The sequence below is a fragment of the Hypomesus transpacificus genome, chromosome 11 (genome assembly GCF_021917145.1).
Source record: "Hypomesus transpacificus isolate Combined female chromosome 11, fHypTra1, whole genome shotgun sequence".
NCBI classification, from domain to species: domain Eukaryota; kingdom Metazoa; phylum Chordata; class Actinopteri; order Osmeriformes; family Osmeridae; genus Hypomesus; species Hypomesus transpacificus.
Genome location: NC_061070.1, coordinates 18,060,223 through 18,085,481, shown reverse-complemented (window position 1 = coordinate 18,085,481; position 25,259 = coordinate 18,060,223). Strand labels below are relative to the sequence as shown.

The 25,259-nt window shown below is 48.0% G+C and overlaps 2 protein-coding genes across 3 annotated transcripts; both read right to left on the bottom strand.

Moving 5' to 3' along the window:
• Positions 1–15: 15 nt before the first annotated feature.
• slc3a1 (solute carrier family 3 member 1) lies at positions 16–6,282 on the bottom strand. 2 transcript variants are annotated; one of them, XM_047029970.1, is made up of 11 exons: positions 5,742–6,282; positions 5,204–5,383; positions 4,812–4,954; positions 4,404–4,529; positions 3,008–3,127; positions 2,216–2,340; positions 1,747–1,948; positions 1,249–1,431; positions 852–977; positions 144–565; positions 16–93 (listed from the first exon to the last, which is right to left on the bottom strand). In XM_047029970.1, the coding sequence occupies exons 1-11, from the start codon at positions 6,148–6,150 to the stop codon at positions 87–89; spliced, it is 2,043 nt and encodes a 680-aa protein (XP_046885926.1). In that variant the 5' UTR covers positions 6,151–6,282; the 3' UTR covers positions 16–86. The 2 variants fall into 2 exon arrangements, with proteins under 2 accessions (XP_046885926.1, XP_046885925.1); XM_047029969.1 differs by having other exon boundaries at positions 71–565.
• Positions 6,283–6,538: 256 nt separating this feature from the next.
• ppm1ba (protein phosphatase, Mg2+/Mn2+ dependent, 1Ba) lies at positions 6,539–21,115 on the bottom strand. Its single transcript, XM_047029130.1, has 6 exons — positions 20,665–21,115; positions 15,685–16,587; positions 15,320–15,437; positions 13,857–13,968; positions 13,674–13,731; positions 6,539–10,334 (listed from the first exon to the last, which is right to left on the bottom strand). The coding sequence occupies exons 2-6, from the start codon at positions 16,570–16,572 to the stop codon at positions 10,305–10,307; spliced, it is 1,206 nt and encodes a 401-aa protein (XP_046885086.1). The 5' UTR covers positions 16,573–16,587; positions 20,665–21,115; the 3' UTR covers positions 6,539–10,304.
• Between the last annotated feature and the right edge of the window lie 4,144 nt (positions 21,116–25,259).

Below are 25,259 nucleotides of genomic sequence, written 5' to 3'. Positions count from 1 at the left end.
GAGGCTCTTATCCAGACTGGTCGTGGGTCAGGGCCGTCAGCACTTATACAGAGGCTCTTATCCAGACTGGTCGTGGGTCAGGGCCGTCAGCACTTATACAGAGGCTCTTATCCAGACTGGTCGTGGGTCAGGGCCGTCAGCACTTATACAGCAGGTCCAGCCCTCCCAGGTAGCATGTCTTCTCTGACACGTAGCACTGTGTCGGGTGGGCGGGGTTATACCGGACATGCGTGGAGTATTCCAAAAGAAGCCCCTCCCCCGCTGCCGTGGCGATGTTTGACTTCCGCACCACCTTCCCATCGCTGGCGGGGTCGGTGCTCATGTGCACCGTCAGCTGTTCCGGTAGCTCCGCGACAGCAGAGAGGTTCGTCACGGTGTCCTGCCCGAAGTTAAGCAGGACCAAGAAGGCTCGGCCCAGGCCGTCGATCTCCCGCAGGAAGGCGAAGACGTTAGCGTCGCTCCAGATGTGGCACATCCAGCCGCGATGTAGCGGCAGCTGGGCCTGGCGGAGCCGGCTCAGGGTCTTGTACTGGAACATAACCGAGCCTGGGTCAATCTGCTGGGCCTGGGGAGGGAGCAACGAGTCACAGGACTTAGCATGGTTATTATGTCTTAAAGCATTTTTGTTTAATGTTTTTTTCGTTCTGTGAGTGTTGTAATAAAAAAGTTTAAAGATTTTGAAAAAATATTAAAAGGAAAAAAGTTTTTAAACCCTAACTCAAGTTGAAAAAGTTTTTAAAAGTAGTACAAATATTTTCAAAAAAGGTTTTCCAAAAACAAATCCAAAGGTTGCCAAAAAACGAACAAATCGAAAGGTTTCCACAAAACTAGTTTCGACAACAACAAGTTACCTTTACGTTGACTGTTTGGAAATCTGGGTGGAGAGGTAGCCAGGTGCCGTTAAGGCTGCCACTGAAGCCTGCGTTCAGGCCTTCCTCCCACTGCATGGGGGACCTGCTGGGATCACGAGTGGAGTTCTGGAGAAAGAACACAACTGCCAAGTCAGGCTTCTATTATTAGGATCTTACTTCACATAACTTTAACTTCTCTTTCCCATTTTAGTCATTTAGCAGACGCTCTTATCCAGAGCGACTTACAGTAAGTACAGGGACATTCCTCCGAGGCAAGTAGGGTGAAGTGCCTTGCCCAAGGACACAACGTCATTATTCACGGCCGAGAATCGAACCGGCAACCATCTGATTAATAGCCCGATTCCCTAATCGGTCAGGCGTCTGACCCCCAACTTACAGGGTCAAATTTGCCGAAGGGGTCCTTGATGTCGGAGATGTTGACCTGGATATTCTCCATGCCGATCTCCTCTCCGTAGTATGTGGTGGGCGTACCCGGGAGAGTCAGCAGAAGCATGTTGATCACACGCATGTAGCCCGGTCCCGCGCTGGAAGTTATACGAGGTTTGTCGTGGTTCCCTACCTGGTGACCAACACAGAGCTCAGTAGGGCACTTTGCTATCCAAAATGAACAACACAAAAAGAGTTATTCTTCCTAATATGAAACTGCATATATACGAAAGGTTAAGATAAAATAAATAATAAACTTTATTTAGGTGCTTCACACTCCAAAGCAAAATATAAACTCCAAACCTACCAACATTTCAGTAGTGAGCTATCTTTGTCACATTTAAATGTCCGTGTCAGCACCTCTCAACTGCATGTGAGCCTTTCAGGTCCTTAAGAGTCATATGACAACCATAAAAGAAGTCATTACAACACAACTCTCTTGACTTACCACCCAGTTTGGCCACTTGCCCTCAGGCATGTTGGTCATCCACAGGTTCACCAGGTCTCGGACCCAGTTCCCGGACATGTTTTTGGGCAGATCTAACAGGTAGAAGTTGAAGGGGAAGTCCCCCTCCTTAACCTGGGGCGTCCCATAGTACATCATGGTCTTATCTATCTCCTCATAGTCATACGACTCTGTGACCATGAACCTGTCAAGGGAAACACCAAAACAGATCCAAAATCATAAGCGATACCTTAGCCCTAGAACCCTATAGTGTAGTCTCCAGTAATACACCTGTCGTCTCAGTTCTCCACAGGTGCACCAAAAACAAGGACAAGATGGTGGATTTGATCCTTCTCCCCCTTGTTTCATCTTGGTATTATGCGATAATGTACATTAACATACTGGCGATAACAGTAGACCAGCCCTGGTCTCAGCCCTCGTGACTGCTGTCTGGGGGGGTGGTCTGTAGTACCTGTATCGCCCAGGCTCTCTGCTGAACTGGTCCAACACAGCCCTCCAGTCCCTCATGATGTCATGCAGACCTAGCTGGGTGGTGGTGTAGTCGTGGTGCAGTTCAAACTCTGTGTCCACTGTCTCCTAAGGGAGGGGAGAGGGAAAGAGAGATAAAAAAATGAACAGAGATGGAGAGAGGGATAGAAAGACTATTTATAATATATTTATTTAGCGCTTTAGAAGGGTTGGGGGGGAATTGAACCTGCGACCTCTGAATGCTCTACCCGCTGGGCTATACCCTCCCCTGAAGGAGGCTGTGGTATCAATGCACTCCCTGACCCGTCTTCAGAAGGCTCAGACTGGGTGTAATTGGGTAGCATTAGGAAAATCCCAGTAACACACAAATCCACAGAAGTATGCCAGCTGTAATCCCTTCCCTTTGAGTGTGTTAGAAGCCCCGCCCCTCTCCCTCTTCTCTCAAGGGTTCACTACCTATGAACCTATCACGACCACGAAATACTTCTGCTCTTCACAAGCAGTGGTAGAGTTATGGATGATGGAGAGGGAGAGTAGAGAGGGTGGGTGAAGAGGAGAGATCAGTAGAGGAGAGATCAGTAGAGGAGAGATCAGGAGAGGAGAGATCAGGAGAGGAGAGATCAGTAGAGGAGAAATCAGTGGAAGAGAGATCAGGAGAGGAGAGATCAGTAGAGGAGAGATCAGTAGAGAAGAGATCAGTAGAGGACAGATCAGGAGAGGAGTGATCAGTAGAGGAGAGATCAGTAGAGGAGAGATCAGTAAAGGCGACACTCACAGGAGGTTGGTTTGGATCGACCTGGGGTTCACTCCTCAGGTGTTTGGCCTCCAGCATGTGCTTGACTGCATCCATGCGGAACCCATCCACTCCCTTCTCCAGCCAGAAACGAATTATGTCCTAAGGAAGATAGAGAAATAGATACAGAGACAGAGAGAGAGAGACAGAGAGAGTGAGAGAGAGAGAGAGAGAGAGAGAGAGAGAGAGAGAGAGAGAGAGAGAGAGAGAGAGAGAGAGAGAGAGAGAGAGAGGGCTTGAGCACGTATAATAACACATGGATTAAGCTTGCGAAGGATCACTGCCACACTGCGTTTGGCTTTTGTTTTGGCAACATATTATATGAATTTGTAGGTGAAACAATACAACCGCTTTTTAAGCAGAACAATCTGTTCTAACTACAGATATAATCTCAATGTCCACCAACTCTCATCTACTGTATATCTCCAACAACCACATGCAGCCACTTTAGACAGGTCCTTCCCCTGCACTTTGGGCTCTGGGTGTCCAGTTGTAAATGCTTGACAACCAGATTAACGACTCAGGGATAATGTGTAACCTAGCCATCAAGACAAAGGTATCAAACATCAACCAATATCAACAGCAACCCTAGCAACACATGACTGTAACACCTGGTATTGTCTATTAGGCGTCTGTTTACTGAATTTGATCCCTGTGCATACACCAGCAACCTTTTCTGATTTTTTTTTTATTAGACATGAGTAAAAAAAATGACATTGTTTACATACCCTTATCTGATTAGCACCTATTCAGGGACACCAAGATTTCATCATTCACCTGTTTTGCTCTGGTTTCTACCAGAGCTTCTCTATAACTTTTATGAATTTACTGTATATTGAAATGGTCCAGATGAACATCGAGTAGTTACTGCATGTGAGACCAGCCTTGGAGACCAGCAGAGAGAGAGAGAGACCAGCTGGATGCGGGTGAGTGAAGGGAGAAGGGTTTATCAGGAGGTGTTAGGTGGGGCTGGAACCTCTGCAGTTCTGGGCAGAGAGCCAGGCCAAGCCTCCATGCCAGCTACTTGGGTATAAAGGATTCTCTGTGAAATGTGTGAGACACCAGGCAGCGTCCGTAGACAGACAAGCCACCCACCCCCCCACCCACTCCTTCTCTCTGCCCAACCAGGTAATACAAACTGCATGAGAAGAGAAACCGGAGTAGAACGGGTCTCTCGCTCCCTGGCTTCTCATCTCTCTCTCTCTCTCTTTCTCTTTCTCTCTCTCTCTTGACTCTCAGTCTATCCATCATCGCCTGTAGCAGTGGTCCTCTCTCCAGCCTCGCCATGGTTTTGTTTGTATGTGTGCCAGCTATTGTTTGTTTCTTGAGTGTGTGTCTGTGTGTGTTACCGAAGGCATAGGTGACACCAGTATCTTACAATCATCTCTTTCCGGACTTGCGGGTTGCGGAAGTTAAGGTCTGGCTGCTCTTTGAGGAACTGGTGGTAGAAGCACTGACCTCTGACCTCGTTGTACGTCCACGAAGAGTTCCCAAAGATGCTCACCTGCAGGGACAGGAAGGGGCCACGGTCAGGTAAACACACCGGCCAAACAGGTAACCAAGTTCAAAAATCATTCAAATGCACCCAGAATGTCATGTTGCATGTGCCCCCCACACCCAACACACACACACACACAATTGTTTGTCTGAGTTGTGAATTTACACTCAATCAACTTCCTGATTGAACATTCTGGAATCCGTTCACACACAATTGTTTGTCTGAGTTGTGAATTTACACTCAATCAACTTCCTGATTGAACATTCTGGAATCCGTTCTTCTCCTTACCCAGTTGTTGGGGGGAGTGATTCCGTCACAGTCCACCCAGATGTAATAGTCTTTATATTTCTCCTCTCTAGCCTGGCTCCTCTGGAACCACTGGTGCTTGTCGCTGGTGTGGTTGGGGATGAAGTCCATGATTAGCTTCAGACCTGTGTTGGAAAGAGGGGAGGTGGAGAAAGAGAAGGCGGGAATTGTTACATGTTTGTTATATGTCATGGGTTTAGACACTGTCAAGAGCTGAACCAAAGAATTCCAATGTCACTATACCCGTAGTTAATGGCAATGAACTTAAATCTTGAACTTGAAAGGTTGACAGGGCCTACAAAACCTTGAATGCCAACAGACTTGCACAAATGATTTGCATGTCTCCTTATAGTCAACTGTAGCCTTTGACTCACCCATGTCATGCATTTTGTTGAGGAGGTCGTCAAAGTTTTGCATGGTGCCAAAGAGAGGGTCCACAGACAGGAAGTCTTCCACATCGTAGCCAAAGTCCATCATGGGGGATTTGTAGAAGGGGCTGATCCAGACAGCTTTAATGTTCAGGTCCACCAAGTGTTGCAATTTCTCTGTGATACCTGGAAAGAAGGTAGGAAAAAGGTTAGCATCCTTCGGAACAACTATTTGTTCAGCCCCCACTTTAGACCATTACTGGACTGTCAATTGAAACTTGCCCTTTGACACCATCTTAAGGCCCCTAAACATGAGAAAACTGTGCTCTTCTTCACTGTGCATACTGAGCGCAGTCTGTTTATGACTGTAGACAAACACGAATCCCATATTGATGTGGACATTAAGGTATCATTTATAGCATGGTTGCCCATATGAAAGGAAGGTAAATTTTGGTTTTAAAGCATAATATGGACACAATCTGAAAAATAGAAGACAAATGGTATTTGTCACAGAAATGCCATGCACTGTATTATTTGATCAAACCTTTCAGGTCTCCTACGCCATCGCCGTTGGAGTCCTTGAAGGAACGCGGGTAGATCTGGTACACAGGAGATGATTGCCACCAGCTTAGACAGCGCGGCGAAAGGGCTATCACCGTGATGGTTAGCGCCACCAAAGTCAACGTGCACAGGATCGTAAGCCAGAACAGAATTTCTCTTGGAACCCGGTAACATGCTTGGCGAGAATACAGTAGCAGAACGTCTTTGGGCATTCCTGCGTACGGCTTGATTTGGGTATAGGCACCATCCGATGACAAGTCCACTTCTGAATCCTTGTTCTCGGTTCGGGCTCTCGTGGCATCTTCCGCCTCGCCATCCCCCTGAAAACCGATATTTTTGATGCCCTCCACCAGCTCGACACTGTTGCCATTGGATACCTTTCCTAAAGTCATGACTAGGAAACTTTTCTTCTGAGAGTGCAGAGATCGGAGCAAAGCGAGATCGAGCGACACTTAGGTATAATCATTTGTTTCAACAGCTTTTTATAGGCAGGTTTCCAAGTCCATAGTACAACCTCACACTCCCTTGTTCTCGTTGTTGCCCCCCCCCCCCCCCTCCTCCCCTCACTCTGTGGAATGTGAGAAACTGAAGAGTTTGAACCGCATGATTAGAGATTATCAGTTGGCTCTGTGGATTTAAACATATTTTAGCCAAAAGGTGAGTCCGACCTAATTCTCAATTTGGGGGACCGGGGAGTGATACCTTGTAGATTCATACATTCTTCCACAATGACAAATGGTGGTTAAGTGTGTGTGTGTGTGATAACATAACAATAACAGCTAAACGTATCCATCTTTTATTGAATATTATGTTCATTGTATGGTCTGAAACATCACAATATCATACTGGGAACTATCAATACAAGGAGGTGTGGCCAAACCCCAGATGACCCCTGAACGCTGACCCTGTCAATCTCACAGATGACCCTGCAGAAGAGGTGGGATTTACAGATACCAAAACCCACACACATCATAATCTCATACCGCTCAAAATACAGCACTTATTTTAAAAAGGTTAAAATCAGGAATAAATAAAACTGTTACTATAATAGACTATAGTAAGATACTCTTACAAATTTCTAAGGACATTTCTTTTACTAGTTCACTAAAATCACTTGGGTTAAACTCCTACCTCAAAGCTCGCAGAATCATTCTTATCACAAATCTCGTTTGCAGTCAAGCTAATTCTTACAGTTAATAATAATGGGAAGGTTCATTAATGTCTTCATATCAACACAAGTTGGATTTAAATATACACCCAAAACAATAAATGCATTGGGAAATTTCATGTATCCATACATATTTGGCATTTACACTGAGCACCAAAAGTCCTTGTACAGTTCCACTTTCGGTGCCAATTTCGGCTTCCATCATGTTGTACTTGACATGCAATGACTATGAGGTTAAGTGTGAACACTGCCAGTTTAATATGGAAAACCAAGTAAGATATAATATACAAATACTATGTTTTTATATTACTATAGTGAGTTAACCTAAACATAGATTATAGTTACCCAAAAAGTATTGCATCTGAGATCTTGTTGTAGTACTGTCTTGTAAACTGTACCTACATGTTTTTTTTCACGAAGTTGCACTTGAGATGTTTATTGTTATGACTGCACTGTTATACCGGAGAAGAGACGTTTGTGCACCCTCTTGTTCACCAAATACAGACAGTTCCTTGGCACTGAACACGTAAATACTGTTAGAATAGTGTACTTCTGGTTCTCGATTAGCTGTTGACTTACTATATGCATCATTTGTAAGCGGCTTTCGATAAAAGTGTCAGTTAAATGAATAACATGTAAATGTGAACAAGCCTGGAGAGTTTAGGAACTAAACATAGTTCCAGTAAAGGCTTGAAAGAGAGTAATTGCATAATGTAACAAAGTGTCTTATGTCTATGGATTGCAAACTTCAGGTAGTTCTTGCATGCAGAGAAAATGCACCTTTACTTTTATTACCATTTTAAAAGGCTACGGAGCTAAAAATGGATGGACTACGTAAAGAAGTGCTATTTTTATATAATTTCTAAATGCTTCATAGATATTTATAGACATACCCTTAAATGAAACACATTTTAAACTGGCACTTTATTGTACCCTATCAAACTCAAATTGCTCCAGTACAGAACCAAAATAACAGTGAATCAGTCAAAGGACATTTGGTGCTCATTGTGTATTTCACCTAAATGAATGCAAGGAAAGGTTGTCATTGAATGACCACAAGGGGGGAAAAAGCATCTATTTTTTGTCTGTGCAGCGTAGTAGTGTATGAAGGTGAATTACATTCAAATAAAGCTCCCCTTCCCTCACCCCCCCCCCCCCCCCCTCACCTCCCCCCTCCCTCCCAGTGTCTGCTATAGCTTAAACATCCCCATGAATATGGAGTACCCCTTCCGCATCACCCTCCAGAATCACCCACCTGCATCACCCGCCTGCATCACCCTCCAGAATCACCCGCCTGCATCACCCTCCAGAATCACCCACCTGCATCACCCTCCAGAATCACCCACCTGCATCACCCTCCAGAATCACCCACCTGCATCACCCGCCTGAATCACCCGCCTGAATCACCCTATTGAATCACCCGCCTGCATCACCCACCTGCATCACCCGCCTGCACTCCAACACAATACATGCACACTACAAAAAAAATATACAAAACCTCATGAAAAGCAAAGCTGTTGCTGCAAAAGAAAGTACAAAAAATAATAATAATACATACACAACATTCAAGTACCTAATGGTCATATGGCACCAGAAGCTTGTGTGCCAGTAGAACTGTGCCAGGCAGGGTCAGGTACCTAACCACAGCTCTCCTGGCCCACTCTTCACCTCCTCCCACTGGCCCGGGATCCAAGTGGGTTTGGAGCACTCCACTGTCTGGTCAATAGACTGCAAATGTTAAGAGGGCACAGGGGCGTGTTTTTCTCCACATACTAAGCGTTGTACTTTTGAGGCTCCTGAAATTTGGACTAATGGTTCTCTGGAGCGGACTGGACTGAGGCAGACTGGTGTGGGACACAGTGCTTTAGGGCATTTCCCCTCCTGAGACACTTTGCTGACAAACGGGCTCAGTGGATCCATGACCTTCAGACTACTTTGACATCTTCAAAGCATTTAATCATGACAGATATATATATATATATGACTATATATATATCTGACATATTTTAGAATGTAAAAGAATGCAAATGGAACAGCCATTAAACACTATTAAAGTTACACAGCATTTGAAAAAATAAAACTGTTCATCGTCATTGCCTAGACTTTTCCCCCCCCCGCTAAAACAAAAACCACGCTTACATACAAAATATGGTGTGAGAAAGGAAAAGGCAAGTTTAGAGTCTGTGTTTGTACTGATTAAGGATAGGAGGGGAGGGAGGGAGGGAAGCGGTTAGAGCTTTGGTGGTTCGTTAGAATCCCCGACTTCCATCCGTCTCCACGGTGATGGTGTGTGCGTGTGCACACGCTCACAAGCACACCACCAAGCCCTCTTCTTCACTCCTCTTCTTCAAGTCCTCCTTCACAGCACACTTGTGTTCATACACGCATTAGGCAACTTCTTTTTTTAAATAATTTTGCTATACCAGGAATGGAAAAACAGAAATAAAAAATATGTATGGATTTATAGATTGATCTTCTCATGACGAGTCTACTGAATGTTATCCGCCGAGAGAGCGAGTTATAAGAAACTGTCACTCTCGAAACCCTTCTCCTCATCCGGGTAGCTAATGCCATGATGTAGCCAGCCAGTCTTGTCCATATTTCACACAAATGTTCATCCCAATGCCAAAACTGATCTCTGCCACAGCCAAGCCCCCTGACCCAGCCCTGACCCAGCCCTGAGCCAGCCCTGACCCAGCCCTGACCCAGCCCTGACCCAGCCTGTGTCCCCACCATCCCCTTGTGTCTGGAAGGAGGGACTGGGGGACCAGGTTGGGGGGCGGGGCCGAAGGTCTGGACAGGGCCCTGGTGGCTGAGGCCTCCTAGAAGCCTGGTGGGCCTGAGGGGGTCTGTGGCTGGACCTGAGGCCCAGGGCTGGGGCGGAAGGGGCCTGGGACCAGGGGTCTGAAAAGGAAGGCATGCTGGCTAGCTGCTTGGAGGCTGAGGCTTAGGGTCTGGGATCCTGGGCAGGAAGGGTCAGTGACCCAGACCTCTTACTGGCTGGCTGCTAGATCCTCCATCCTCAGCCAATGGGAGAAAGGCACCACAAAGTTTTACAGGGACGGCCAGAAATATCCAAACTAGGGTCTCTTCACTGGCCCGTAAAAACAATGACCACAAATAAAGCAACACAAAGGAAATAAGGTCTCGATTTCTCGAGTAGATATTTTGTTTCGATTCCAGACTACTGTCATGGTTCCTATTCTTTAGCCAGCTTGCTGTTGGTTCGTGTGTGGTGGGAGGTTTCTAAATCCGTTTTTTAAAGATGGGTACAATTGATCTCTTGGTATCGAGGAGGGTGAAGGAAGGTGTAGTGAGAGTGTAATGATCTTGGGTATCAAGGAGTCCTGGGTTTGGATCAGGCGACCTGCGGGGCAGCTACCAGGGTTCCTCCAGGTCTGCTCCGTTCTAAAGGGCGAGACAGGAAGGAGAGAGAAGAAGAAGGAAGAGAGGGGAGAAGAACAGAGGTGAAAAACAAAATCCAAAAACCATTGTGAGATGCAACGATACTCTTTAAAACAGATTTTAGTTGCCAATCATATCTGACTGGAAGCTGTATTTGATTACAGGGCCCATAGCCACTCCCCCCACTCCACGGAGCCAATCAGGGAGCTTGGGAGAGTGAGAGCCTGCCCCATTCTCCACATGAAGCAGAGAGAGAGAGAGAGACAGAGACAGAGCAAGGTGACTATGTTAATTTTATTCATTTTTCCAGACCAGTCAAATACAAATTCTCATTCAAAAGGTGCTGTGTGTGTGTGTGTATGTGTACTGTGAGAAACAGTTTCTGGCTCTTTTGAGTCAGAATCCACAAGCAGCCTTAACATGTCCTGTACCAGCCAGCCAGTCAGTCAGGGAACAGCTAAAATCAAAGCTCTGCACATGCTCAGAGCAGCTCATTCCACTGTCAGGAAGGAGAGAGGGAGCATGGGTGGAGATATAGAAATATATAGAAATATGGACATGTAGAGTTATGTGTCAACTTACCAAATGAAACAGGAGGGCTGCGTTAATCAGAGGGGTGAACACACAGTTAGACAGGCAGGGCTCAACTCTACACCAGCTTCCCCGCATCGCTTGTGTGTGTGTTTGTTTGTGTGGCTCTTTGTTGAGATTATTAATCTAATTTTAAGTGTGTTCAAGTCTGCATAAAGACCTTAACATATTTCTTGTCCTGTAATGTCAAACTAGTTTTTTTTTGTCAAATTTTGAAATATTAAGCCAAATTGAGTTGTTCAAGAAGGATGAATGAAGATTGGCTCTAATAACTTTATACAAATCTTGAGCTCTGCCTTAACCCCCTGTGTAAATAAAAAGGTGTTGTAATCGGAGGGATACTTGATGTCAGGTAGCATTCTACAGTATCGTTCCCTTGAAGGGTTGAGCTAAAATCATAATTTTTTCGATACTTCTGTTGTTTCAAGAACTTAAACTCGAGTAAAAATGCTGGTTTGGCACAGTTACAGCACTAAGACGGATTATTTGCACCTTAAATGTTGCAATACAAAATTCACCTACGACCCATTTGAGAAAGACAACAAGGTGACAATGCAGGACCTTTAAACATTACAAACGACATCACTTAATTAGTTACTACGTTTGGTTCAGTCAGTCGACTGCAAGCGTGTGGACAGAGATGTGTGAGAGAAGGGACACAGAAACACACTGTTCGCGGACACACACAGAGAGAACACGTGGCTACGCTTCGGCTAGACGACTGGACAGACTTCAAACTCAAAGACAGCACAACACATTCCAGGGTCCCAGATCCAGACCCCATGCACCTACAGCAGACTACAGGACAGTCCAGCCCACACAAACACAAACACGCTAGTGGCCCTGTCACCGCCACAATGGCATGGGAGCTAGCTAACTCCAGCTGCTTTTTACAGCTTCTCAGTGTTTTTCTTCTGAACATTCCCAGGATGCCAACACTCCTGGGCCTGCAGGCATGCACCCCCCCCCCTCCCACTCCCCCACAATGCACCTCTACTCCACACATCAAAGGAAGTGACATAATCCTCACTGGGAGACCAGGCTACCTAGGCATTATGTTCAGCACAGCGGGCCCCACTGAGCCGGTGTGTGTTCACGCTGCAGGGTAAGGCATGCAGGGAGGCTGGGCGTGGGGGTCCGGGGCAGGGGAGCGTCCGGAGCAGGCCCAGACTGGTGGATGAGATCCCAGCTCCGGACCAGAGAGAGGGGTCAGTACAGACAACGGCTAAACCGCACAGCTAGTTAGCCTGGCTCCAGCTAGCCTGGCTCCAGCTAGCCTGGCTCCAGCTAGCCTGGCTCCAGCTAGCCTGGCTCCAGCTAGCCTGGCTCCAGCTAGCCTGGCTCCAGCTAGCCTGGCTCCAGCTAGACTGGCTCCAGCTAGACTGGCTCCAGCTAGACTGGTTCCAGCTAGCCTGGCTCCAGCTAGCCTGGCTCCAGCTAGACTGGTTCCAGCTAGCATGGCTCCAGCTAGCCTGGCTCCAGCTAGACTGGTTCCAGCTAGCATGGCTCCGGCACGCCTGTTCTATGGTGTCTTAAAGGGCCAGCTGCCCTTCCTGCCTGTCCATCCCAGAGAGTTGCAGCATGCACAGACTACAGGAAGACACATGAGATGAGGGAGCGGTCAAGCTGGTCCGATCTGTAACCAGTAGGGTTATAAAAGCTCAGGTGGCTGAGCGGTAAGGGAGTGGGGCTAGTAATCAGATGGTTCGATTCCCCGGCCATGCAAAATGATGTTGTGTCCTTCACCCTATTTGCCTTGGGGGAATGTCCCTGTACTTACTGTAAGTCGCTCTGGATAAGAGCGTCTGCTAAATGACTAAATGTAGAAGTGGACAGGGAGCGTAGAGAGCTCACATCAGAGTCCACTCCTGGAGACATGTATTGGTGACATGTAGGCCTATTGGTCAATGCAGGTGGAGTGGGATACAAAAAGGTGTTTGTAAGGGAGGGCATGCAGCGTGCAAACTGGATGTCATGAAGGGATGTGTGGAGAGAACATGGAAAAGGTAGGAGCCTGCCCACTAGCACACACACACTTGGAGTACATGTCGATGGGATACATTTGAAAGGGAGACAGACAGACAGAGACAGACAGACAGAGACAGACAGAGACAGACAGACAGACAGACAGACAGACAGACAGACAGACAGACAGACAGACAGACAGAGACAGACAGACAGACAGACAGACAGACAGACAGACAGACAGAGACAGACAGACAGACAGAGACAGAGAGAGACAGACAGACAGAGACAGAGAGAGACAGAGACAGTACACTCACTAGGGCTGCACAATTAATCGAATTTTAATCACAATCAAGATTTTGGCTTCCCACGATCGAGCGATATAAAGAATGCGTCATTTCGTTCATAGAACACTCATTATTTATTTTTTTTATTCCTAAAATATATTTACACAATGGAAAATTGAAAATCAGGACCTGTTGAAGTTTTGCTAAATTTTCTTTATTTTTCTTTATTCTTGAAGGACCTATTCTTGAAGGACCTTGAAGGACCCTTGAAGGAGATATATTTTGGTGAACAAGAGGATATATTTTATTTTAATGCACATATTTGTACATTAGCAGGAATGTAGCACAATATGGATGTGAAAACAGTTATATTAAGCCTATGTGACAATAACATTTGTTTTGGTTAAAATCAACAAATAATCGTGATAATTAATCTCAATATTGATCCAAATAATCGTGATGATCATTTTGGCCATAATTGTGCAGCCCTGATACTCACCCCATCTTCTTCCCTGTGAGGGTTCAGGCGGTGGTACACTGCTTCAACAACACTGCGCCTGAGAGGCAAACAGACACAGTCAGAAGTGCAGAGTCATACTCTGCAATATAATACACAATGGGCAAGCAAAGCAGTGGACAGGTGGATGAAGGGTAGGAGGGTGTGTGTGTATGTGTGTCTTACTTGCTAGCGAGGCCTCCCCCAGGTGGCAGGTTAGGGATGCTCTCTGTGGAGAGGTGCCTGATGACAGTAACCAGGTCTGGAATCCCCTCATCACCCGACTTCTCTATAATCTCTGAAACACAGGACGGACAGGAGTGAGACAGGGGAAGGGGAGAGAGAGCAGGGGGGAGGAGAGAGAGAGAGGAGGGGGGGAGGAGAGAGAGAGAGGAGGGGGGAGGAGAGAGAGAGAGGAGGGGGGAGGAGAGAGAGAGAGGAGGGGGGAAGAGAGAGAGAGAGGAGGGGGGAGGAGAGAGAGAGAGAGAGAGAGAGAGAGAGAGAGAGAGAGAAGAGGGGGGGAGGAGAGAGAGAGGCTGGGGGAGGAGAGAGAGAGAGGCGGGGGGGAGGAGAGAAAGAGAGCAGGGGGGAGGAGAGAGAGAGCAGGGGGGAGGAGGAAGAGCAGGGGGGAGGAGAGAGAGCAGGGGGGGGCAGAGAGCGCAGGGGGGGGGCAGAGAGAGCAGGGGGGAGGAGGGAGAGCAGGGGGGAAGAGAGAGCAGGAGGGAGGAGAGAGAGCAGGGGGGAGGAGAGAGAGCAGGGGGGAGGAGAGAGCAGGGGGGAGGAGAGAGAGCAGGGGGGAGGAGAGAGCAGGAGGGGGCAGAGAGAGCAGGGGGGAGGGTGAGAACTGAGGAGAAGAAAGAGAATAGAAAGAGAGGTCAACCGAGGGGTGGAGGAGCAAAGAAGAATGCATCAAAGGTTGGGTAAATACCACCTGCCCATCAACAGGCTCAGTCAGAGTCACGTTAAAAGCAGAAGAGGAAGAGAGGCGAGAGAAAGATGGGAGTAGGGAGAGAGAACGCCTAGCCAGGCACCTAGCTGGACGCTGGGCCCAGAGCCAGTCCGATGTTCAGCCAGCGCATTCCTCACCAGAGTGGCGCTGCTGGCGGCTTTCTCAGAGCCCAGCGGAAACCTCCATGCAACGTTAGGCAACCTTGGCTCAACGTTACCTCAACCTAGTTACGGAGCAGGTTACGCAACCCCCAAAGGCTCGTAGCTCTCACATGCTCGTCAGATGACCCCCACCTCCTCCCTCCCCACCCCCAAAAAAAAGAATTGGAAAGAAAAAAAGAAAGAAAAAATAGGAAGGAAGGAAGGAAGACGTAGTATGAAAAGAAACAGACTCCAGGTCTTAAAGACACAGTGAGACGACATGTTTGATATCCTGGAGAAAAAGAACTTACAGGAGAGGAGAGAAAGTCACACTGAGGAATAGACATGGGTCGAGAAGAAGTACCAGGCTGCACAGAGCCTAAACGCTGGGTACCTGAGCTGCTATAACCGTGGCTATGATAAGAGGATTATGGATCAGAGGACCCCTGTATGTACTGTCCATAGCCTAACCTTAAATCTACCTTCCGGGATTCCCTAGAAGCCCACAGAACCAAGCCTACGTCAGGACAGAGCCCTGGAATGGGTGGTGTAACTCTCACCTTCCACGCGAGCCTCCAGGAAGGTGTCCAGCTCTGCGTCTCTCCTCACAGCCTCCTCAGACACCTTGGGAGAGTTGGGCATACACACCAGCACCACACTCATGTTGTCCCTGCTCCCCTGGGAGAGGGACAGACGGGCGCCAGAACAACAGTTATTGTGTGTGTGTGTGGGGGGGGGGGTGGATGTTTACACCCAGGAACTGAGAAGGGAAGAAAAAAATTGCGTGACAAGATATAGAATCAGGACTGGGTAAAAGCACGCTTCAACAGTGGTCCAGATCTCACTTTTACATCCATTGAAATGCGGAAGAACACCGAAACAAGACACACACACACACCTCCGCCACCCTCCCTCCCTCCCGTACCTTGTGGAGGCAGGTGTCCACCACCTCGTTGCAGACCCTCTCCAGGTCGTCCGACACCTCCAGACGGAAGCGCACAAACTCGCACAGCTCCTCGTTGCTCATCACGTCCCAGATCCCGTCGCAGGCCAGCACCACAAACTGATCCTCCGGGGCGCGTGCGATCTCAAACACCTCCGGCTCGGGGCTGACCAACTGCTCCGTGGGGCCCTTGCCCTCCACGCACTTGTAGTCGTAGTCGCCCAGGGCGCGGGACACGGCCAGCGAGCCGTTGACCCTCTGGATCATCACGGAGCCGCCGGCGTTCTGGATGCGCTCCTTCTCGCGGGGGTTGCAAGGCTTGTGGTCCAGCGTGGAGAAGCACACGTGGGAGTTGCGGTAGAGGACGCCGCGCGAGTCGCCGCAGTTGACGAAGAAGATGTGAGCGGGCGACACGAGGACGCCCACCGCCGTGGAGCCACTGCGGTCCATGCCGTTGCGCAGGTCCGAGAAGCTGCGCATGTGCTCGTCGATCTTCAGGAAGCCCACGCGGATGCCCGCCTTCACCGCCTCCACGGTGGGGGGGGCGAGGGAGCCCGCGGGGCCCGAGGAGCCCGCCTCGGGGGTGGGCGTGGTCGAGGAGGCGGCGGAGGCGGGGTTGAGGCTGGCGCTGATGATGTGCTCCAGCAGGTGTTTGGAGCAGTAGTTGGCCACGCGCGAGCCGGCGTGGCCGTCGTACACGGCGAAGAAGGACCAGTCGGGCAGGCCGTGGGGCAGCCCCAGCACGGCCGTGTGGGCGTCCTCCATCTCCACCCGCCAGCCCTGCATGGAGCTCAGGCCGAAGCGCAGGCTGTTGCCTGCCCCGTGGGCGTTGTGTTTCTCCGTCTTGGGCTTGTCAAGGAAAGCCCCCATGGCTCAGGCCACCGCCTTGGGGGGAGGGAGATGGGAGAGGGGGGGTCATGGGAGAGAGGGGGGGGGTCATGGGAGAGGGGGGGGTCATGGGAGAGGGGGGGTCATGAGATAAGTCTATAAGACACAGAACTGTGAGTGGAACAGGAATCTGCAGTCGTAAGAACTATCGTGTTTCAGTTGGTTTCCAGGTAAGACACAGTGCCTGACGCAAGCTTGTCAGTTAGGGGAAACATGAAGCCGTATTAAGTCCTGAGGGCTGAGCGCTTCACTTTCACCCAGTGTAACCTTTTCACCTAACCATCCAGCCTAACCATTAACCTGAACTATGCAACGTCACCATTCACATCTAGTTAGCTAACCATTTGCTTGTGACAGTAAGCAATCACTGCTTCTTTAAACCTGAAAGAGAGGAGTAGGAGAGAGTCTATCAAGACTGAGGCTCTCTCTACCAGAGAGAGAGTGGGATGAAAGGCGTCAACAGTGGGAGGCAGTAATCTAATGGTTGGCAGGATTCACTCTCCTAAAGCAACCTGGCCTTTAAAGCTCTTACTACGGGGAGAGGGAGAGAGAGAGAGAGAGAGAGAGACAGAAGGAGAGAAAGAAGGAGAGAGAGAGAGAGAGAGAGAGAGAGAGAGAGAGAGAGAGAGAGAGAGAGAGAGAGAGAGAGAGAGAGAGAGAGAAGGAGAGAGACAGAAGGAGAGAAAGAAGGAGAGAGAGAGAGAGAGAGAGAGAGAGAGAGAGAGAGAGAGAGAGAGAGAGAGAGAGAGAGACAGAAGGAGAGAGAGAGAGGAGAGAAAGAAGGAGAGAGAGAGAGAGAGAGAGAGAGAGAGAGAGAGAGAGAGAGAGAGAGAGAGAGAGAGAGAGAGAGAGAGACGCCGTTGGAATCTCACAGCATTTGTGTACACTTGGGTGTCAATGGCCTCAATCAAACACATTGCTGTGACCGATGAACTGATTTACCCACTAGGACGACAGGAGAGGGGGACTGAATGGGAGAAAGTGGGATGTGTCTCCTTAAAGCCTGCGGCTGGAGCAGACACCAGACCAGAGCTGCTACAGGCCGCCAGGGGCCTAGGTCATGTGGCCTTTGACCTTCCAGTGCTCAAACCTCTACCTCAACACTTTTCATTCCCCCTGGCTGAAAGCAGAAGCAGGACTAAAGTTCTGGACACGTCCTCTACTGTTACTGAGCTCTGACAGCACTGGGTCACTCTGGCAATCACACACACTCACACACTCACACTCTCTCTCTCTCTCACACTCACTCACACACACACACACACACACACACACACACACACACACAACACCTTCCATTGTGACAACAGTGATCACTCATCAAATCCACAGATAGCCAGCCACTCTGTCCAGGAAGCGATCCAGGGTCACAGTCAATGGAGCAGCTCTAAGCTTCTTTGGGGTGAAACCTCGGTGTTAAGAGCATTACCCACACACAGGAATAGACCTGGTTGTGGTGTTGTGAGCGGAGCCTGGTCCACATCTGAATCAGGTGGGGTGACACAAAATAAAGAGTTGAGGCATTCATCACTTTTCATAGGTTAGGCTGGGCTGAAACGGTGTGGGCTTGGGCCTGGGCTGGGCTTGAACTACTACGCATTAGTCCATTGTGTGGATCCGCGAGGGCCAACTGTATGGTGATGCAGCGACAGGGGCATGAGAGCGGCATGCCTGTCTGTGTGCGACACTACGTATCCCTCACACCATCCCTATAAATAGCGAGCAGCTAGGGTTACACTCACCACACACACACACACACACACACACACACACTTCACCCAGGCCAAGGTAAGACAGCCGCAGAGAGACAAGCCAGAACCCAACCTTCACACTCATATACAGATACTCAAGATACATTTCATGCAGCCTCTTTGATTCCGAACGTAGCAGAGTCGTGGGCCAAGGCATTAGGCTACACTAGGGAGGCTATAGTGCTCATAGACAAAACAGTCATAAGAGTTTTGTTAAAACGAACACATAAATAACCTAACAGGTCAACGCTTCCAACAGGGCTTGATGTCTCTCCTCATTAAAACTTGGGGCCTTAATGCTACGCTACCATTAGCATGACAGTACAACAAGTGGACCCATCCCACTGAATATGGATTCGAGGGCTTTTGTGTTTTGTGTGATGCCAAACCAACACAAATCACATGCAGTCAGTCCCCTTCCTAACCCTGCCAGCCATTGTGGCCAGCAGGATGTGAGGCTGCCCGTTTGAAGTATAGTTACCCTGGCGACGGGGAAGCTTGGGTTTAGAACCCTCTGATGCCTCTCAGGGAGAACCGCCCACCTTGCCTTTGTTCCCCGGCCTAGTCACTTTGGTTCATCCTCCCTCGGCTTATTACATTAAAGCCAGTGCTTTTCAACCGAATCCTGACGGCAATTAATGACAACAAAGCTCACCCTCACGGTGTTGCAGTCCCCGTGGCCTGTACGCGCACACACCAGGAGGAGCAGACAACCACCTATGGTCGGTGTCTCTGGCACTGCAGTGATGCAACCACAGGGCTGATGTCATGCCTTTTCCGGACGTCTCCATGGTTACGGAGCTGGAGTGGCAGTCGAGTTGTTTCTATAGCGACGGAGGTCATGCAACTGTAGGGGTACTGTGTGTGTAGTAGCGTACCATGTACCTGATCGTGTTTCTCCTCTTTCTGAAGTACATCAACAGGGTCAAGTGGCTGAGCAGTTAGGGAATCGGGCTAGTAATCAGAAGGTTAATGGTTCGATCTGGCAGTGCCAAATGACGTTGTGTCCTTGGGCAAGGCACTTCACCCTACTTGCCTTGGAGGTATGTCCCTGTATTTACTGTAAGTTGCTCTGGATAACAGCATCTGATAAATGACTAAATGTAAACTCTGAGGGCAAAGTCAGGTGTAACAGCAGGACATACACAAAAGTATTTAGAAAAACAAGGTGGGTGCTATAACATGAGTCATGCCTAAAAAAATATATTAATAAACTCCTGAAAGTGTGTTTCTGCAGGCATGTGTATGAGCGCACTAGTGTGTATGTGTGTGTTTTGCCATCTCTCTGGTGCACTGTTAGCAGCATTCAGAGGAACTGGGGTCACGACCTGGCAACCAGGTGTCAATATAAACAAGTCAGTGATGATGACCATTCTGTATCTCCACAGCAGTATGCACCTCCCTCTCTGGGTGACAAGTCAGTGACAAACTCAAATGAAGTGTCCCCTTCCACCGGAGACACGTTGACCACGTACGGAGCACAGCATAAACAAGCTAGTTTGCCCAACAGAACACATGTACCAGACCCTCTTGGAAGAACCAACCTCACAGAAACTGGTATACGCACTACAGGCCTTCGAGGTTGTCGACATGGCCTATGACAAACGATTCGTTGCTGATTTCGTTTCAAAACTGACACATTTTCAGTGTGATTTCAGAAAACGTCACGGTTGATTTGCTTTCAGCTAACTAGCTTGCTTGCAATATAGAAAACTTGGGCGACTTTCGTCTTGTTGTCAATTATGTTATGCGCTTAGATGCTACCTAACTAGCTCTGGCCAGATCAACTATTTTACGGCGTAGGCTAGTAATTAAGTTTGAACCAAGTTGAAAAATCATGTTATCCCTCCTTGCTAGCATAATGGTGTCAGGTGGACCACATAACGCTACACCTGTAGCTAGCTCGCTACATTCCCAAGTCAGCTTGCTAGCTACTGTAGTTTACTAAACATTTTGTTTTGTTGTCAGTAAACACATTGGCACAAGCAAACTACCTAGCTAAAGTAGTTCTTAACAATCAATTTAATACAGTCTCTGCATATTTCTAACATGTTACCTTACCCTTAGTCATGTCTAGCTAACGTTAGATGTCAAACTTGTGATTAATAAGATCACAGTGTCTTGGTACTCGGCCTAAACTGAACTAGTTAGTCTAGACTCTAGCTGATAGTATTACTAGCTTGATACTCTATAGTTTGTTTCATGCACTGGTGTTTGTTACAAATTATGGTTAGCACAAACAATCTAGCTCACTTTTACTTATTCCAGCCTAGCCAGGCTAGCTGTAGCTAACATCAACTAGTATCCAGTCGTGAGTACTTACGTTCTTGAAGGAAACCAAATAGCCACTTGACGTTTGTCCTTCTTGTAGACTCGAAGTTACTTAGGTTTATCTGCCTTGTTCAAATGTGGTATTTAACGAATCAACTGTCAGTGGATGATTCTAGCTTTGCTAGTTAGCTAGCTAGCACTAACTACTATAGTGTTGACTAGCCAGCTAAAATAGCCACTTAACACGATCCCCTTTAAGCATTTTCCAGCACCGACTGTGTGTTTTTTGAAGCATGATTGGCACCCTACACAATGTAGCACTATGAATAGCTCGGGCTGTTTAAGCACAAAAATGTTTGAGAAAAATTATGTTTGAGCTAATTTTGATATAATTGCTCGCTGGCTACTGATCTGGCTAACCAGCTAGCTATCTTAGCTAGTTCAATGCATAAAACAGATGACGTTCTCCCCCTCATTGACCGAACGCAGCATCTCTTTGCTGAACGTCCAGCACAGGGGGCGGGACATTTTATTTTGTCAACTGCATTGGCTATAGTCTATTACATCGACGAGCAGGATTGGTTCTCGTATATGTCACTCAAAACGACACTGCGTTGCCAAAATATTGTAGGCCAGAATGGTTTTAGTTGGTTTAGAGCTGAATGGATCCACACATATTAGCGGATATCATGACAGTTGTTTGTGTTTTTTCCTCTTAGAACCTCTACCGATAAATAATCATTCTCTGCCACCTAGAACAGTCCTGTCTTCCTCTGATCATGAGATGAATGTATGCGATTCTCATTGACAGTGGATTGACAATGAATCTCTCTATTTTTTTAAGGCCATCACTTACTACTATGACTGTGTTTTGTATATAATAGGCCTTTGATTTTCAATCTTGCAGAAATAATTCCGCTCTGTGCCCTAGCCTTAGAAATTAAAACGTGGCCAAGTGATTGTCTGTCTTTTAGCTGTGGGGATGAGAAGAGGCCATACACAAGTTAAGGGCCACTTTTGGGGAAAAATAAATATCTAGACTACACTCCACAGTTTCCATGGCAATGAAAGGCTCTTACTCCATGGTCTCCATAGTGATGACTGTTTAATGATGGTCGCTGAGCGTTGGTCTTGATGGATCTACTGTCCAGTGTCCATCCCCCTACTGACAGAGGGAGGAATGTGTGTGTGTGTGTGTGTTGGTCTAGAGAGAGGCACAAGAGGAGGCATAGTGGGTGAATGATGAGAAGAGGTAGCCTTGTTTACATTCTCAATTGAGTTTCTGTCCTGTTTTCCGTTCCAACAAAATAAGTGTGTGTGTGTGCGCGTGTGTGTGCGCGTGTGTGTGTGCACGGACTGTACAAGCGCGTGTTGAGAGAGGGGCCAAGCTGCTCACCCTCTTTAATGGGATTACACTCATTAAACAGCTGTTTGTTAAACGGCAGAGGACCTCTGCCTGTGCCATTCCCAGGATTTTTCCGGACCTTTTTGATCTGTAATCAGCAGGCCCGAGTGTAAGTGCTGCGGGGGTGAATATGAACGAGCACAGCTGCCCAATGCGGATTACTCAAAGGGGCGGAGCTCACCGTGACAAATCTGTTGCCAGATAGTTACATGTGTCCATGGACATATGTCTAGGCACACCCACTCTTTCGAACGTGAGATTCTAACGTGTGTCTTTCCTCTGTATCTTTGTTGTGGTAGCATGCCTTGTTGCCATATGTTGACAGCTGAGAGAAAATAACTGGCTCTTACTACTGTATAAAAAAGCAAAGTACTCACTATAATGTAATTATGCGCAGAGAAAATTTGGTGCAATTTAGGTGTAGGGGCATCTGGTAAACTATGATCCTTCTTCAATAGCTTTTCCCAGTTATGAGACAATCTGGAAGTAGATGGAGAGATCCACAATCTGCTGTACACTAATGGATTTTAATACAGTAGTCTTTTCTGAACGTGGATAAGTAGGCTAAGAGATAATTGCCATTCTGACTTTCAGCCTGAGTGGAGTGAGACACGGGGAACCCAAGTTCCGAGTGACCTCACAGTGGCCTGGCATTACCATCTAGTGGCAGGGAAGAGTACTACCATGCACAACACTGCATACAGTTTTGTTGGTGAGGAAAAAGAGGCAGGGAGATTTTGTTGTTCAAGAAATTGGAATGTTAGACCTTCCTCATGAAAAATGCATTATATTATCTAGTATATGTACTGTAGGTTTGCTCAAACACTCTGACACGCAGGTAGGCAGTGGCCTCTGTTATTTAGACATTATGTCATCACACATGACGTCCAAAAGCTTCCTGTGGTATCCAACCATCTAGGCTACAGCAGACGTATCCGCATGAAGAGGATAGTCTGGGACAAATGAGGGAGAGAAGCCAGGAAGATGAGGGTGCAAGACCTGGTTTGTCTCCTGATTCCCCCCCCCCCCCCCCCTACCCAGGGATTCTTCTATTTCATGCCATCAGGCTTTAACTAGCACCTACGGGGTCCAGGTTGTGTTACTGGTTATCATTAGTGCACAATTCAAATTCAACTGATTGATTGAGCTTGCTGCAAGGTGACCCTAGAAACTCTCTGGAGTGTCTCTATGTGTCTTTGACCCATGTCCCTGCGGCTCTCTCCGACTGGTGGAGAGTTCAGCTGGAAGAAATCGTTTAACAAAGCAAGGACAGCCTTTTCCCTGAGCATGCAGGAGCCCACCTCTGTCTCAACTTGACATTTGAATGAGCATCGATTCCTGGCAGGAAAAACAAGCCGGATTTGTTTGTCTGCATGGAGATGGAGAGATGTTCAGAGTCTTTGAAGAGAGAGAGAGAGATAAAGAGAGAGAGAGAGAGTGGGTAGGATGAAGTAAGAAAGAGATGAGAGAGGAGTAAAGTTCCAGGAAGTGGCATAAGTAATGGAGTGGGAGAGACGGATAGAAAGAAAGAGTGGTCTCAGAGGAATAGGGCTCGTCTCTGATCTCTCCTTCACTTCACTCTCCCCTTCTCTCTCTCTCTCTCTCTCTCTCTCTCTCTCTCTCTCTCTCTCTCTCTCTCTCTCTCTCTGTCTCTCTCGTCTCTCCGTCTCTCCGTCTCTCTCTCCTCTCTCTCTCTCTCTCTCTCTCTCTCTCTCTCTCTCTCTTCTCTCTCTCTCTCTCTCTCTCTCTCTCTCTCTGTCTCTCTCTCCTCTCTCTCCTCTCTCTCTCTCTCTCTGTCTCTCTCTCCTGTGGAGCTGAGAGCTTACAAACCAATGGATAATATGAAGAGCTGGAGAAGCACACCTTCAATGTGAAACATCCACTCAATCGCAATCTTGGTTAGCTAGATGTAACGACTTAATGAGCTTCAAAACTGCAGCCAATGTGACATGACAATCATGCCACTGACCAACCTGCTTTAGTTGAAGGATTGAAGCTCACATGATGTAAGCGCTATGCTTCCCAGGGTGCACTGCATAGAGGGTCGTTAGCTAGCGAGGCAAACAAGGCTAACGAGCTGGCGCGGTAATTAAAGATTCAGTCTGCAGTCTGACCCACATAGTTGTATCTGAGATGCTGGCTGCACTCTGATGTCAGCCTGCTCTGCCACTGATAGGGCTCCGTCCATTATTGATGATGTAATTTAAATATGCACAAGGACAAAACAGCCCTGCTGACACAGCAAACCCCACTCCTGACTCTCTCCCTCACAGATCAAAAGGTGAGAACTGAAACGGGAGATGATGAGAGACTCTGACAACTCCAGGAAAAAAAAAGTTCATGCGAGTCCTGTCTATGTGTTTGATGTCTGTAAGTGTGTGTGCAGTGTACATTTATTTGTCAGTGTGTGTGGGTGTGTGTGGAGGGTGCACAACTATGACACATGCCCATGGACTGGGCTGTGATCTAACAGCAGCTGACAGCCAGGTTTGAAGGCATTCTCTGGGGTCCCAGCTCAGTGTTGTGGCTGGAGCACTCTGTTCCACCCTCCGCCAACGCCACCGCCCATCCTGCTGAGCTTCCAATTAGCACACACGTCACTAGAGCAGGCTCCAGACGCCAACACCACAGTCTGCCCAAGACTCTTCAATACTCACCCAGAGACCAGGGCACCGGCCTGGGCCGCGGTCTGCTCAGTTAGCCCTTCTACATTTAACATGAGGCCCAGTCTGCAGCGTCTTCATTTATTCATCCTCTGCTCTGCTCTGGCCCCCTCTCATCCTGGATAACGTGAAACGACAGCTGTGCATCTCCTTGGACTCGGTCTACACACACACACACACATGCTTGGACACACACAGGCACACACACATCCACATACCATAACCCCCACCGCCACCGCCCTTGCAGTATCTTTGATGTCGATATGCAGTGATAACACATAGGCCCCTCGTGGGATCTGTGCGTTTGTGGCAGAGGGGGAATGGGAAGGGAGTGTGATGGTGGTGGGGGAAGGGAGGGAGGGGGGGTCGATGCCATGATCACTGGTGTGTGAATCTGTTATCCAGCAGTGACCCCTCTACCTGGAAGGGGGGCCTTGCCGTGAGAGAGGAAGAGAGAGACCACACACACCAGAGACAACAGCAAGGTTTTTCTCTCCCTGCCTCGTCCTCCATGCTGTTTCCTGAAGTGTGCACTTGTTTAATGCATTTCTGCATGTGTGCTCTTCTCCGCAAGGAAGG